Consider the following 15696-nt stretch of genomic DNA (forward strand, 5'->3'; position numbering starts at 1 on the left):
CGGCCTGTAAGCAACTCAAATTCAATCGATCTACTAATGATTTAGGAATTTGCTCATACAATGCACCCCCGAGTACCACGTTTTTAGCGGCGAACTTAACAAGCTGCACCGAAGAAACCGACTTCAATACAGGCGGTCCTCCTCCCTCCCATTACAGAAATATCGTTGTAAATCAATCTTCCTCGTGAACACTATCTCCTATCCCTAAAATGGGCAGGCCATTGTCCACCGTTGAAATTCCTGATAGACGATACATTCCTGACCGCCAGAACAGCCGTTACACACCAGAATCTGACGCCTCCCCTGACCAACGCCGCCGCCGTGACCGTGGTAGTCCCTCTTATCAAAGCTACGACGATCGCCATCGCGAAATCGATCGCGGCAGACGCCGTCGGTCGAGCTCACCCGACTACTCTAGAAGCCCTAGAAGAAGAACAACAAGAAGAAGCCCGAGCCCTAGGCAAAGACAAACCCTAGATCATCCTCTCCCAAAAAAATTCGGCAAGGGCCGGTCTTTTCTTGATAGGAATGGAAGGGAATCGGATGAGGATTCCGATGAGGAATTGAAAGGATTGAGTTTTGAGGAGAGGAGGAGGCTGAAGAGGCAGAAGATGAGGAAGTCTATGAGTTATTGTATTTGGAATGTTTCGCCAAGTCCTCCGAGAAGGGATAATGAAGAGGAATTTGAGGAGAAAGCGGATAAGATTGAGGAGAAGCATGGAGAGGATGAAGAAAAGAGTGATGATTCTAGCGGAAAAGAGAAGGAGAAAGGAAATAATGGAAAGGGGAGAATGGAGTCTGAGAATTCTGGGAGTAGCGAGTCAGAGAATTCTGGGGGTAGCGAGTCAGATGATTCGAGGGAGAAAAGAAGGAGGGGATTGAGTTCTAAACGTAGGAGGAAAAGGAACAATGATAGTGAATCAGATGTTAGTGAGAGCCAAAGTGAGAGTGAACCCGACTCTGAAGAAGATCGGAAACGGAGAAAGAAGTCCCGGAAAAGTATTAGTAGGCGGAGAAACAGTAGTAAGAGCATTGGTAGAAGAAGAAAGAGTACAAGGAAGAAGAGTAAGTATAGTGATTCTGATTATAGTGGGAGTGAGGAGTCTGATGATGATCGTGTAAAGTCTAAGAAGAGGAGTCGCTCTTCGGGTTCGCAATCTAAGGGGAGCAAGAAGAAGAGAAGCACTGAAACAGAGAGTGAGAATCTGGATTCCAATGAGGGTTCTGGTTCTGAGAAAAACGAAGTAGATGATGATGATGATGATGATGCTGACAAGGCTGAAACTGATGTTGAGGCATTGATGTTTAAAGAAATGATTGAGGCACAAAAGAAACCCGCTCTGGATAATGAACCTGAGGTTGGGCCAATGCCCTTGCCTAGAGCTGAAGGGCATATTAGTTATGGTGGAGCTTTGAGGCCTGGTGAAGGTGATGCTATTGCTCAGTATGTGCAGCAAGGGAAACGTATTCCACGTAGAGGTGAAGTGGGTCTTTCTGCAGAGGAGATTCAGAAATTTGAGAATCTTGGGTATGTGATGAGTGGTAGTAGGCATCAGAGGATGAATGCCATTCGTATCAGGAAAGAAAACCAAGTTTACAGTGCTGAGGATAAGCGGGCGCTGGCCATGTTTAACTATGAAGAGAAGGCGAAGCGTGAACACAAGGTCATGGCTGATTTGCAACGGCTGGTGCAGCGTCATATTGGGCAGGATGTTGGCCCTAGCCACGATCCATTTGCTGCAAAGGCATCCGATGGTGCTGATGCTTAGGGAGGTGTGTTATTATTTCTCCTTATAACTTACCTTATCATATTTTCTAGGGCTTTTATCTTGATTGATAAGTAGTGGGATGATATGTTTTCCTTATTGATATTACAATGTATTCGAATGCTTATCATATGCAATAATGATGGGTTAACTCCTTGTCAGTATCTTAGATGATAAACCTAACCACAAACTATCTGCTTGGTTAATCAGTTTCCTCAAAACCAGATGAAAGTGTAATAGATCAGAGTGTCTGTGCTATTTGACATAAATAAAAGTACATGCTTAGCCTCGACTAAAGTGTAAATATGGAATGTGATATTTGAAATTGGTACTTGTGAGACTAGTTGACAAGGAAACTGAAATGATGTTTTTGCAATTACCTTGATTGACAGTTAAGAAATGGTTTGGGGTGTAAATGATTTGAAAATGAGAATGAGTAGAGGATACTGAATTTTGCTTACTGATCTAAATCTAGATACTGTAAATTAATTTTTTGTGAATTAAAGCGAAGTTTGATTATTAGATTGCAGTCTAGAGTGGAGTTCCCTCTGTTGTAATTTGTTTCTTAGAAATCTTTACATTGACACAGCCCTTTCTTCATGTTGTAATTGTGTTAGAAAGTGAAAAAATTTCTACTGGTCTCTTGTTATCATAATTGTGTCCTTACTTTCTGGGCTGTTTGCATTTATCAGCTTCAATTACTGTTTTAATGTCATTTACACTGGTTATAGTTAGGACTTGGGGTTAGATTTTAGAAAGCTATATTTCCTTTTTAATGATAACAGAAAAGGGAAAGCTGTGATTTCAGTTCAGCGCCATAGTTATAGGCAATGGGACATGAGTGAAAGATACCTGAGAAAATTTTAAAGCAATATCTTTTCTCTGAAAAGGATAATTATTCAGAGAATAGCTGCATGGTCGTGGTGTTCAGTTAAAGGATTTTTGGGGTTGGAATTGCCTTTTTTACCCCTTAATTTCTGAGTTGAGTATGTTTCAAACCTACCCATCAAAATTTTAAAAAGGAGATATAAGAAAGAAATTGCGTCTCTGATAAATCTGCACTTGCATTGCATTTCTCCTTAAATGTGCTCTATAAACAGAAATTAGAGATTGTTTTGCTTGGATACTTGCATCATTGGGAATCAGGACCATGGGAAACATTTGTCTGTTTAGCGTAGGATTATGGATTTCATTCTACATGGTGTTTTCAGTTTGTTAGGTACATGTACATGGATGATTGGTCTTTGATGGTGGAAAGTTTTCCATGCTGAAGTCGTAAAACATTATGAACTTTTTTGCACTCAGTTTATGTTTTCTCCATCTCATCACTGGGTAGGTTTGTCTTCTTTTTCTTTTTAATCTGCTTTCTCCTCAGTTATATTTGATGATGTGCTGGGCAAGATTACTATGATTTAGCCCGAGATTTTAAATCATGTTATCTTCCCAGACCACTGAGTAAAAGGGACCTGCCACTGATTGTTTTCCTGTGAAGTCTTAGAAACTTTGTGATGGGTTTATTGGCTAATGCATGAAGTATCCTGACATGGATCCATCATGAGCCCGCGAACAAATTCTTTGACACTTTTGTTTCATGGTCAATAATCTTGAATCTTTAATATGTTCCACCGAGTATGTGCTTTTGTTCCACTATGTTGTTCGCACTTTCTTTTTATTCTTGAATTGTCTTATCTATGCTTATGAGAATCTTAATTAGACTATCTACTCGTGAATGCAAAGTCTTTCTTGCTAGAACTTCTGAGTTCTTAAACGCTTTGTGTGTATTTTAGGTATCTGACTGGCAAGAGAAATCCAAGCAAGCAAAAACTGGGAATCTGACCTCTCAATTTTAATTCTGTGCATATCATTCACATGTAAAAGTTGTGAGAGGACTGGTTTAGAGAATATTAATGAAGATCTCCACTGTAGGACATATATGTGCAGACAGAATGTGATGTGTCTCAATAATTCTAGGGGGGAGCTGGCGAGGGAATGCTCATATTTATGCAACTGTATTAACTCAAGGAAAATTGTCTTTTTGTTTGACTAGACTTTTTACAATTAGATGGGAACTGTAATTTTGCACTCCTTTTAATCCTTTTTAAGTTGTCCATTATTTCTGTTATTTTTATGCTGTTTTCTTCAATTCAATTGCCACACCCAGCTTTGTCTTGAAGAACCCAGGGCTAAATTTCCCGTTGTTAGGCCGATTTCACTATACCTATCTATTCTACCAATGGTGCCCTGTATTTTATTTTTATTAGACAGACACTGTTTGGAAATTAGACAAACCTACTCTCCAAGCGCTGCATGCTTCGAAGGTTAAAGCTTTGGTTGGGTGATTGGAATAGGTTGGTAATGCTGGTGAGTTTAGACTCGTCAAGCACTTTTTCCTGAACGGTTGCTGGGTGGTGCCAACGGTCATTTGTAGAAGCATCTCTTACAGCATGGCTTACATCTGGGATTTTGATGACAGTTTTTAGCTGTGCTGTGCTGTGCTCTCTCTGCAACTCAAGAAGTGTGGTTGGGAATCTATATATATATATTAACTCAATGGCGGCGCCAAGATTATGTTTGTTAGGAAGGATGGAATGGGTAAAGTGGAGGGATGGATAGGGGAGGATGGATGATCTTACTATTCTTTTAGTAGTTAGTCAATAAAGGGAGAGGAAGGATGAGTCAATTTATCTAAATTAAAGATGTTGTTTTTTTAAAGTGTTTTTTATTTATTGAAAAATAATTTATTTATTTATAATATATTTTTTAATATTAACACATAAAAATATTAAAAAATATTTAAATTTTAATAAAATATAGTTTCAATAGCGGCACTGATCCCTTCTCCTCAACCCTCTCAAGGATTGACTCGCATCCCTTTATTTTTCTATTTGTAATTATCAATTATCAATGTTTAAAATTGGATGGATTGATTGGGAATTTTTCCTTTACTGTTGGCCAAATAATTAGATGGGTGATAAGCCATCTACCCTTTCCTCTTCGCCCAATCCACCCCTCGTACACAGACAGCTGGAATGCTGCTGGAGCCAAAAGCAGGGGAGAGGCTGATGTCTGTTATGTATAGAAGTGGTAGGTAGGGTGAGTGGTGACCGTATTGATAGAGCCGTAGTCTGAGTGATACAAGGACGTGTACTCTACTTAGCTGAAGGGTTTGAAGTAGGGAGAATTATGTTCATCCCGGGGGTATTTGGGTTTTTTTTAAAAAAAAAGTTTTATTTTTTAAAATATTTTTAGATAATTTTAATAGATTGATATTAAAAATAAATTTTAAAAAAAATATTATTTTTACACCTTTCAAAAAAATATATAATATAAAAAGCAAACCATGTATATCACGGTACTGGACACCCTTTTCATCCTTTTTTTTTATAAAAAAAAAGATCACGTATTTCAACGGACTAGAAGCAAGACTTGGTTTTATCAAATAAGTTAAAGCCTTCACACATACTCGTAGAAAGTAATGCTTCTTAAAAGAAACGCCCTTGTTTTGGCATATTGAATCAGACTATTATGATTGCTGCCACCTATACGGTGGACTGGTGTTCGAGAGGGTTTTTGAAAATATAGTTGTGATTATTTTTTAAATTGTTTTTTATTTTAAAAAATATTTTAATAATATTTTTTATTTTTTAAAAATTATTTTTGAGATTAGTATATTAAAATAATTTGAAAATATTAAAAATATATTATTTCAAAATAAAAAAAATTTAAATTTTTTTAAAAATACTTTTAAAAAGCACTCCCAAACAGCTAGTAAAAAGAAGAAGAAGAAGAAGAAGATCCAAAGCATATAGGAGAAACTATTTTCTGGTATTTCTACTGGAAATGACAACGGAGGTTTAAACTCGGATATGTATCCGAGGATTCTAACCATTTTAATTTGCTCCTCTCCCTGACGACTAATATTGTGTTCAGCCTTTTGATCTCTCTTTGGACCTGAGGCATCATTCGGTAACATGTGATGATGGTTATTTGGAGCCGAAACATGATTTGAAAAGAATGCTGGTTGGGCTGGAACCAAAAAAATCTTAGCGGGGAAACATGAATGAGAAATTACAATAATTTTTTATATATATTACAGAAATTAATTGCAAATCAAAAGGTCCATACATATATTTAATTAATCTGTTGTACATAATCTTAAATAAAATTGAATATTTGTTATGCCACGGGTCGGATAAAATTTTTTTAACCATTCAAAATTTATAAAAATGCCGGGAGACCTAAAATTTAATACATATTAGATGATACACTTTTAAGATATTAAGATGATCACATTTTGAATCAACTCGAGTTAACTTTGATTAAATTGTAAAACTCGCAACTTGAATCATGAGAATATTATAACCCTAATGAACACAAATCAAAATACATTATAAAGTTTAATTATAATCAAGCAAATAATAAAAAATAAAAATAAAAAAAATATTCAATTTTAAAAAAGGACCGCAATATTCAACCAATAAATATTTATTTTTAAATGATAAAGGACTTGAATAAACTTAGGTTAACATGTCAAACCTGTGATTTGAGTTATAAGAATAAGATTACCTTATAAAAAAAAATAAAATGTTAGTTTTTAACCAAGTCATTGTTGGAGTATGAGATTGTAAAAAAAAAATCAAATTTTAAAAAGTAGTAAATAAATTAGCTCAAGTTATCCTATGTTAATCTATTAAATTTGTGACCTAGATTATAAAACCGGAATAATTTTATAAAACACAAACTAAAGAAACTATGTGTTTTTTAAAGTTAAGTGATAATTTATTTTTTCTATTTGAGCATGGCCTAAAACCAAAAAATTGGTTTATAATTGTTTTAAAAAACAAATTCTTTGATTTTATTTAAATGAAGTTTTTCTTAAAAAAAAATAAAGGAGAGCTCCTTTGAAAGAGAGCCTAAAAGTCCAAACTTAATAGATAGACATATTCCTAGACCCAAATTCAAGGGCAGGCGTGCACACCTGTCATTTAAATTTATTTATTAATTGGATGGGTGACATATTATTTATCTGGTTTTTTTTAATGCATTATCTGGAACCCTAATTTATCTCATTTTAAAACAATAAAAAATTAATGCCGACAGATTACGAGTATAAATATTAATAAAAAATTCTGTTAATAAATCTAAAAATTCTATAGCGTGACTTCTGCTTTTATATTTTATAAATCAGGTTACGAATAAAATTATTAGTTTAAGAAAATTAACTAACTCCATCGGAACGTTCATTGTTTACTTAAAAACGTTTTTAAAAGAAATCGAACATTGACCCACCTTGTTTAAAAAAACAAATACATCTCTGGCTGCGTCAATGCATTAACTAAACCCTAGTTCATTTAAATTAGATCCTCCATGATTAATCATCATCTTGCCGAAAAGCGACCTTCGAGCTATCATAATTCCTGGAATCTAAACTAGGGGGTGCCATTAATGTGATGTATGGCAAGTAACTTTCACGATAGTTGGGCTCAAAAGGGTATTAAAACCGCACCACATGGCATGTTTATCAGCACATGGAGGAGGAGAAGGTTTTGGTCTTAATAAACATGGTCAAAGTTTGTGTTCGATGACCAACTTGTGCCATCAACTGCAATCAATGAAAAGAGATCGACAGGAGCTACTCATGGCGGCGGAGGAAATTGTTCTTTTCTTTTTTCGTGGTACAACTCCAGGCCGACGGGACCAAATTAACGAGGCAGGAAGGTAACTTCCTTCTTCATTGCATTAAACTCCAACTCACGAGCAATGATGTGTGCAGGCATGAAAGTTGGGAAGACAACCATGCCAGAGCCATAATAACTCTACTGCCATCATACCCATTTTCCTTGCACATCATGCACGCTAATAATGAGAGGGGGGGTTTTGCTAATGATGTTTTGTAAATTCCAAGCATGTCTTGAATAATTAATATTTTTTTATTTCATTTATTTAATTTATTATTGCCCGCTAACGTAACTAAAGTGAGGTGTCTGATATTTATAAAATATTATTTTTAGTAACTTTAGAGATTTTTTAACAATTAATTAACTGGTTTTATTAAAGAAAATATAATGATATCGTGTATAAAGATGCTTTCAAAATAAATATGCAGTGGATAACAAAGTTTTTAAACCTTTTATTTAAAAAATTTATGATATATTTATAGTTCATGAGTATTTTTATAGAGATGATAGGCTAAAGTATAATATTGTATTAATAGTGTTAAAAGATTGAGAAATATATCTGACAAATATATTAATGAGAGTAAATATCTCTGATTTGTATATTAATATGGTTAAAAATATGATGTGTCCTTAAAATTTTTTTATACATCATTTTTTATACATTATTAATATTAATAGAAATATAATAGGTATTTGAAAGATTTTTATACAACACATAATAAATAGATATAGAAAAAATAAAATCTAAAAAATAACTGAGTCTAGAAGAAGCTGGATCTTTCCCTTGACTGGAGCCAAGGAAAGGCGGGTCCTTCCCTTAATCAAGTCTAATCATCTGCCATCACATACACGGTAGCTCTAATCTATGCAGGCAGGGGTAAATCAAACTTATCTCTCTCTATTATTGTTTTTGATTTACTGTTTTAGATTTGTTTTTATGCCATGATTTTAATTTCTTCTCTGTTAGTTTCTTGCTTTTAAGCCATGGTTTTACTTTTCCGGGTTGGTTTTGCTATTAATACTATTATTTTTATTTCTTCAAGTATTTGATGTTGATTTAATTAACGGGTTAGTTCTTGTTGTCAACATCGGCATTTCAACTAGGGTGTAGACTTTGCAATATCGTTTATTGGGTAAGCATGTTTCCTTTTATTTTTTATCTCTCATATATCCTATTTTGACTTGAAAATTGTTTAGTTTGGATGCGGTTAGTTTTTAAAGTGATTTTTACTTTGAAATGCATCAAAATAATAATTTTTTATATTTTTAAAAAATTATTTTTGACATCAGCAAATCAAAATGATCTGAAAACACCAGAAAAAATATTAATTTAAAATAAATAAAATAAAATAAATTTAAATTTTTTTAAAAATATTTTTAAAACATATAAATAAATAAATAGGATATTAAACCCGTCTCAAAGATTGCCATAGATGCTGTCAAAAATCATACCTGGGTTACTGTGGATGATGGACCGATTCCCTAGTATTTGTGTTGGTGCAAGCGTGGTAGCATGCAGAGGGAACCATTTGACGGGAGCAACAACAACATTAATGGAACTCCAGTTTCTCCTTTTATTTTGATTTTTCTTTTTCAACTCCAGTTACTGATTTTTTGGTCATCATTAATTATAATTGGTAGGGGGAACAAGTTTCAAAATAAGAATTTACTCTTAAATTTATTATTTATGTTTCTTAATGACCTCATTTATTTATAGGGTAGTAGGAAAACCCATTAAATTCCATCTTTTATTATTTAACTATTATTTATTATTGAATAAAAAATATAATAGTTAATATATATATATATATATTATTAAATGATAAAATTGTAAAAATTATACATATATATTATATTTAACAATCTAAATATTCTATAAATATAAATATATATTACTAGATAAAATAACTGCCAAAAAAATATCTATCTATTTGAATTGGATCAATCCATCGTATTCATGCTAAATTATGACCCTGTGCCTCCTTTTCAAGGAACCTTCTTGCGTGCCATGCAATGGGTATTTTTCTCTTACGACAGAGATGCTAGCTATTGACATTTTATTGTACACGAGCGAGCATCTCACCATCCATCATGTCACAGAATTATTGAGAATTTTATTCATGAGACTTTTTTGGAATCGGTTATATAGTAAAAAAAAAATAAAAAACATTGGAGGTGCATTTAGAAAATCCAAAAACTCATGGGCTCCATTAAAATTAACTGTAGAATTTTCTAGCCAGGGTCTAGGAGGGCTCCAGCACGTCACCAGATGGGCTAAGCTAGTTACTAGTTAGTGACTAGTGTGTCCAATATTGACATGGGAAATTGTTTTTGCCATTTCTTGCTTGCCCAAATTGCAGCCATATCCATGGCCAGCACAAGTTACTCGGAGTTCTTTCCAATTCTAACACCGTCCAAATAATAATAATAATAGCACGGTGTATAAAATATTTAGAAAAATGGTACAATTTAAAGAGTCATGGGTGATATTTATGATTCACCCGTCGTTATTGTCATATGTTATTCTCATGAATTCTTTTCAATTGTAAAATTATTGAATACAAGATTCAATAAGTGGAGAGAGGAGAAAAAAAAAAGAAAAAAAAATTCTCGAAAATACACCGAGACTCTAATGATGACACAACCAGTATCGTTGAAAAGATCTCGACGAGATGAATCTAACAATACCGAAAAGGTCACAAACTATAATCAGAGTGAATCTCATAAGCGGTCTAAAAACAAGTGAGCCATCACAACTTATGAAGGACTTGTGTGGGCCACTCCATTCTTATCTCTTTTTTTTTTTAAATCTTATTTAATCCTCAATGGATCCTTAATTCTCTAAACTTTCCTATTTCTTTAAATATTTTGTACAGTATATTATTTTATTAATTTTTTTCTAACTATGCTAGAATCCGAGAGAACTAGTTACTCGTGGCTCTGTAGCTTATGGTATCCGAGTTTAAGTCTCTTGTCTCCACACTATCCTAAGCAGACGTGACAATGTGATGATCCAAATTCACTGTCCGAGAATAATCATTTTTTTCCTTTCCCTTCTCATCAGCCATGATTTCCTCAATATTATTGGTCTTCACTATTCATACAACCAATACTTCAGAGATAAGTTAACGTTGATTTGAGTGATAATTATTGAAACAAAGTCATTGATCCGCTCCAACCAGCGGGCCCAACTCGACGAATTAGTTGTAGCTCAGGTGGCTGGTCATCACCTAATGTAATAAATAATAATAATAATAATATTCCACTTGAGAGAATTAGAACAGAGAAATTTGATCATGGAAGAACGTAAATGGAGAACAGGTGGTCAAAATGGGCAATTAATCAAGGGCTCAAAAGCTTCCGCTTCCCAGGTTTTATCCTCCATCACAATCACGAGAGCCTGGTTTCAGCAAGAGGGTCCCAACATCTGGCCCGCCCCATGAGCTCTGCCAACCAAGCACGTACAGCTGCACGTGATTCACCATAGGCTCCTTGCCACGAGCACATAAGCAGAAAATGAAAATGAAAATGCCCTTTCCACCTCTCTCTGACTATATTTGATCACAGTTGCCATAACTTTTTCACCACCAGTGAACGGTAATGGCAATCAAAGTGACAACAGACAAAGAAACTGCCGGAAAATGATGGTATTAAGCTTATTGGTTAAGGAAATTTTACAGTTTTTCCAATCCTTTTGCTTCCACTATAATTACATTTGTCTTACTTGATAAAAAAAAGAAGATAATAATGCAGATGCAGCTCAACAAAACCAAAAGGCCAAGAAAGGGTGGCAAAAGTTGGCGTTTTTAAGCATTAAGCTTTGATTTATCGAGCTCTAATCCATGTGGTATGTCAGTTAAAGGGGAGGCCCCATTATGAATTCTTTTAATTATGTACAAGAGGAAAATGAGTAGAGAATGTAAATGCGTTAGAGAGAGAGAGAGAGAGAGAGTAAGTGGAGAGAAGAAGATTAATATCCCTTTAATTTTTAAAATGTTTTTCTTTTATATTTTAAAATAATATTTTTTATTTTTAAAATTTATTTTTAATATTAACACATAAAAAACAGAAAAAACAAATACAAATTAATTTTTTTCAAAAATATTTATAAAGGTAAGAACAAACAAACTTTTAATTTGGTTTTCAAAAGGTATCCACTGACACTATTTGAAAAAAGAATCCTTTTGCTTTTCTTCTATGTAACGTGTAGTATAATAACCAGTCATTTTCCAGCAAACATCCAGCTGCCGTTTCTTCATGGTCTCCCCATGTTACTCAAGCTTTCTCTTCCTTCTCTGATCTCTATCCATCCCTAAATATACTAAGCGAGTTTTTTTTTCTGTTTTGTTTTTATGCAATTCATTTGGTGAAACTAAGTACAGAGTCACCGACATTGACAAATCTAAGCAAATCTAAGTCCTTTCTCTCTCCCTGTAGCTTGGCAACATATATAGCTTCTGGCAGCAAAAAGCAGCGTGCCCAGATCAAATTGAAGTGTAAAGAAGCTAGCTTTGGAGCATTTTGGAAGATGGGGTCTTGAGTTTACAAAGGTACTATTGTTTTTGTACTGTCTTCATTCTTTTCGCCTTCTAGCAAAGAAGTTCCAAAATTGTTAGATATTAGCGTGCTTTTATTGGTAAAATGAGGGACTTTCCTTCTTGTTTTGGTGAAAGTGGCGTTCAAGTAGCTGATTCATCTTCTTCAAGTACAACAAAAGCTGCTCAAAATTTGGTCACTTGTGTCTATCAATGTAAATTACATGGCCGTTCTTGTTTAATTACTGTTACTTGGACCAAGAATCTCATGGGTCAAGGTGTTGGTGTTGCAATTGATGATTCAACAAGTCAGTGTCTTTGTAAGGTTGATATAAAGCCATGGTTATTCTCTAAAAGAAAAGGGTACAAGAATTTAGAGGTAGCTTCTGATAAGGTTATTATATATTGGGACTTGTCCAATGCTAAATTTGGTTCCGGGCCAGAACCTTTGGAGGGTTTCTATTTGGCCATTACTTTTAATCAAGAGACGGTGTTACTTCTTGGGGACATGGCGAAGGAAGCGTACAAGAAAATTGAAAGTGCTCCAGTGCACACTAATGCCATTTTTATTGCTAGAAGAGAGCATATTTTTGGGAAGAAGTTTTATGGTGCAAAAGCTCAGTTCTGTGACAAGGGTCAGATGCATGATGTTACTATTGAATGTGATACAATTGATCTTAAGGATCCCTGTCTTGTGATCCGCATTGACAGTAAGATGGTAATGCAGGTTAAAAGACTGAAATGGAAGTTCCGCGGCAATTATACTATATTGGTGGATGGCCTCCCAGTTGAAGTGTTTTGGGATGTTCATAATTGGCTATTTGGAAATTCTATGGGTAATGCAGTTTTCATGTTCCAAACTTGCTTACCTGCAGAGAAATTATGGAAAAGCCAATCCACTCTTGATCCCTCTGTACTGACCTGGTCGTGCTTGCAGAAATTCAGAGACTGCCAATTACAAGGTCTTGGTTTCTCCCTTACATTGTATGCTTGGAAGAATGATTAATTTTTTTCCCACTGTCCGAGTCGTGATAGATAGGTCCTGCAATGTTTTTCAAGAATGTTGTGATATAGATACAATTGTTTGCATTTGGAAGTTCACCCATTTGTTTCCTTTTTTCCCTCTCCCCTCTTCAGCTAACTAGTATTTTATGATCACACTAACCAGTTTCTCTTAATCATTTGCTTTTAGGGATTTAGCCCAAGCAGTGATGTTTTAGATTTTCTGTTATAAACTATCCATGGGTGCTACCAACATGATATCTTTGTGGAGCACTGCAGTAAGATTATCCTTTGTGTACTCTCACGACAGCTTTTAATATTTGCGAGACCCATGAACTTTTGTTGTAAAGAGATGAGATGCAAGTTAACTTGTTCTAATTCCTAGATTGCAGCAGGTATGTACATCTTTTACGTGGGATATGAGGCGATTTATGAGGCAATAATTCCTTGCTCTGTTTGTATGTGTGCAGCCCTACTTGCTTATCATTTTCTTTTTATTTCTGGTTCCAGACTAGCTGTGTCAAAACAATTTCATATGGTTCTGGCAAGGAGATGGCAGGCACTCCATATACAGTGAGTCAGTATGTTAGAGGCTTTTAAGACTCTGAACCTCGCCCTTTCATCTTGTAGATCACAAATTTGAGATCAAAATGTGGTTGAAAGATGCAGGATAGGTGAATTTGATGTAAAAGAAAAGGGCGAGATTGAGAATCTAAAAAACCACGTTCTAAGTTACTGTATATGGAGCAATGAACTAGTAGTGTGTCTACACAGTTGCCCTTCTGTGTGATGATGCTGCTCTCAATTCTCAAATATGATACAGCACTAGTTGCCCTTCCATATGTGTGTCATGTACTTGTTTTTCTGTCATAAATGGAAACCCTAGCAGCTTTCTAGCTTTTTAATTACCACAACCCCGAGGAAGCAAGCTGTTCGATTTACGCATCTCTGCAGAAAAAAACGATTTACGTTGTTCAATTGCCATTGCAAGGTACACTGTTGAGCCTCATAATTAGAAGAGTTGTCGCTGTTTGTTAATTAATGATTCGAATTGCCTGTGCCTTTAATATGAGCCTCCTAGATTTGGGTGTTTTTTCAAAATAACACTTTTCCAAAAAGAAGTTTTGAAAAAGCAGTAAAAGCTTGGAAAAAAAGAGAGGAAAAGAAACTCAATTTTCTTAAAATTATTCACATGATAAGACTAATTTTTCTAAGCACCTTTTGGAGTTTGAAGTACCATATGTGTTAAATGTGTAGCTTGATAAAAACCTATTATGATTTTAGATATAATTGTTGGATTAAATTTAAACTTTATCAAGTGATTTTAAGGTTTAGTTGTAGCAAGTTGAGGTTTGAAATAACCTCGAAAGGATGTTTTTGTTATTTTATTTATTTTTTAAAATAATTTTGAATTTTAATTATTTTTTATACTCAACTTTAATTAAAAAATGCATCAGTATCGATGGACCAACGCTGTTATGATATGCAAAAGCAAGTATTAATACTTAACTATCTAGGTGGTGGTCTAATGGTAAAAGTTTGAGATCAAGATGTTTGTTTCCTCTGTAGTTTCAAGTTTGAGCCCTGTATTTGCTCATATGATGACCACTAGAGGCTTACATGATCGTTAACTTCAGGGCCCGTGGGATTAGTCAAGGTGCACGCAAGTTGACCCGAACACCCACGTTAAACTAAAAAAAGTATTAATGTACTTACATTGCCATATTGATTATTAACTTGTTATTTTCATATTATTTTAATATGTTTTGGAATAAATAGTATTTTGAAAGGTAATGTTACCATACTTCTAAATACTCTTTCTGATTTTTAATGTTAGTTATTTGTACGAACAAGCATCATAAGGTCTGTATAATTTATTTATTTTAACTCTTAATTTTTCTAAATCTTTGTTTGGTTGGTTTAATTTCAAATATATTCTAGATAGAGTCTTAAATCTCGAGACATCACGTCTATTTTCAACATTGTTTGGTTTTTCAAGAACAATTTTGTTTTTAAGTTGCACCCCTACGAAGAGTGCAATCCAGTGGATCGTGCTATTCCCAACAATGAAGACAGCTTATTTTCTTCGAAAGCTATTTTTTCAAAAATTTTTTTTTGAAAAAGCACTATTTTTCAAATTCAAAATAATTTCCTAGTACGGATCCGGGGTAGTTATTTTAGTCGGAGTTTGAAAATATAGGTTTAAAGAAAGTCATCAATTATATATTTTTTTAATTAATTTTTTTAGTTATTTTTTTAATTAATTTTTTTTAAAGGTAGTTTCAATAAAATTTATTTAAAATTATGATGTGATGGTTAACTAAATATTTTCAAATTTATAATTACAGTAAATCACATAGTGCATCACATAAATTATGAGTCTTAAAGTTTTAGATGGAGTAGTTATTGTTTTTTAAAGTGTTTTTATCTTAAAAATATATTAAAATAATATTTTTTTATTTTTTAAAATTTATTTTTGATATTATCATATTAAAATGGTTAAAAAATATTAAAAAATTATAATAGTTTAAATTAAAAAAAAAACACTTTAAATAGCTGATAAACCAGATGACTGATAGCCTTCTACGTGATCTGAAGCAAAAGCAGAGTCATGACTTGGTGACTGGTAAAACGAGGAAGGCCCACAATAGCGAGCTTATATATAAATTAGCGTAGCTTATTTTTAATTCCTATTTTTTCTTAACGTAGCTTTGC

At 33.9% G+C, this 15696-nt stretch overlaps 2 protein-coding genes across 4 annotated transcripts; both read left to right on the top strand.

Moving 5' to 3' along the window:
- LOC133694718 (uncharacterized) lies at positions 1-3888 on the top strand. Its single transcript, XM_062116389.1, has 2 exons — positions 1-1773; positions 3554-3888. Exon 1 carries the CDS (start codon positions 210-212, stop codon positions 1767-1769), a length of 1560 nt encoding a protein of 519 aa, XP_061972373.1. The 5' UTR covers positions 1-209; the 3' UTR covers positions 1770-1773; positions 3554-3888.
- Positions 3889-11599: 7711 nt separating this feature from the next.
- Positions 11600-13889, top strand: LOC133693638 (uncharacterized). 3 transcript variants are annotated; one of them, XM_062114884.1, is made up of 2 exons: positions 11600-12941; positions 13172-13889. In XM_062114884.1, exons 1-2 carry the CDS (start codon positions 12086-12088, stop codon positions 13177-13179), a joined length of 864 nt encoding a protein of 287 aa, XP_061970868.1. In that variant the 5' UTR covers positions 11600-12085; the 3' UTR covers positions 13180-13889. The 3 variants fall into 3 exon arrangements, 2 of the variants coding, with proteins under 2 accessions (XP_061970868.1, XP_061970869.1); XM_062114885.1 differs by having other exon boundaries at positions 13492-13889; XR_009842144.1 differs by having other exon boundaries at positions 11601-13376; positions 13492-13889.
- Positions 13890-15696: the final 1807 nt, after the last annotated feature.

Source organism: Populus nigra, chromosome 5, assembly GCF_951802175.1.
Source record: "Populus nigra chromosome 5, ddPopNigr1.1, whole genome shotgun sequence".
Classification (NCBI taxonomy): Eukaryota; Viridiplantae; Streptophyta; class Magnoliopsida; order Malpighiales; family Salicaceae; genus Populus; species Populus nigra.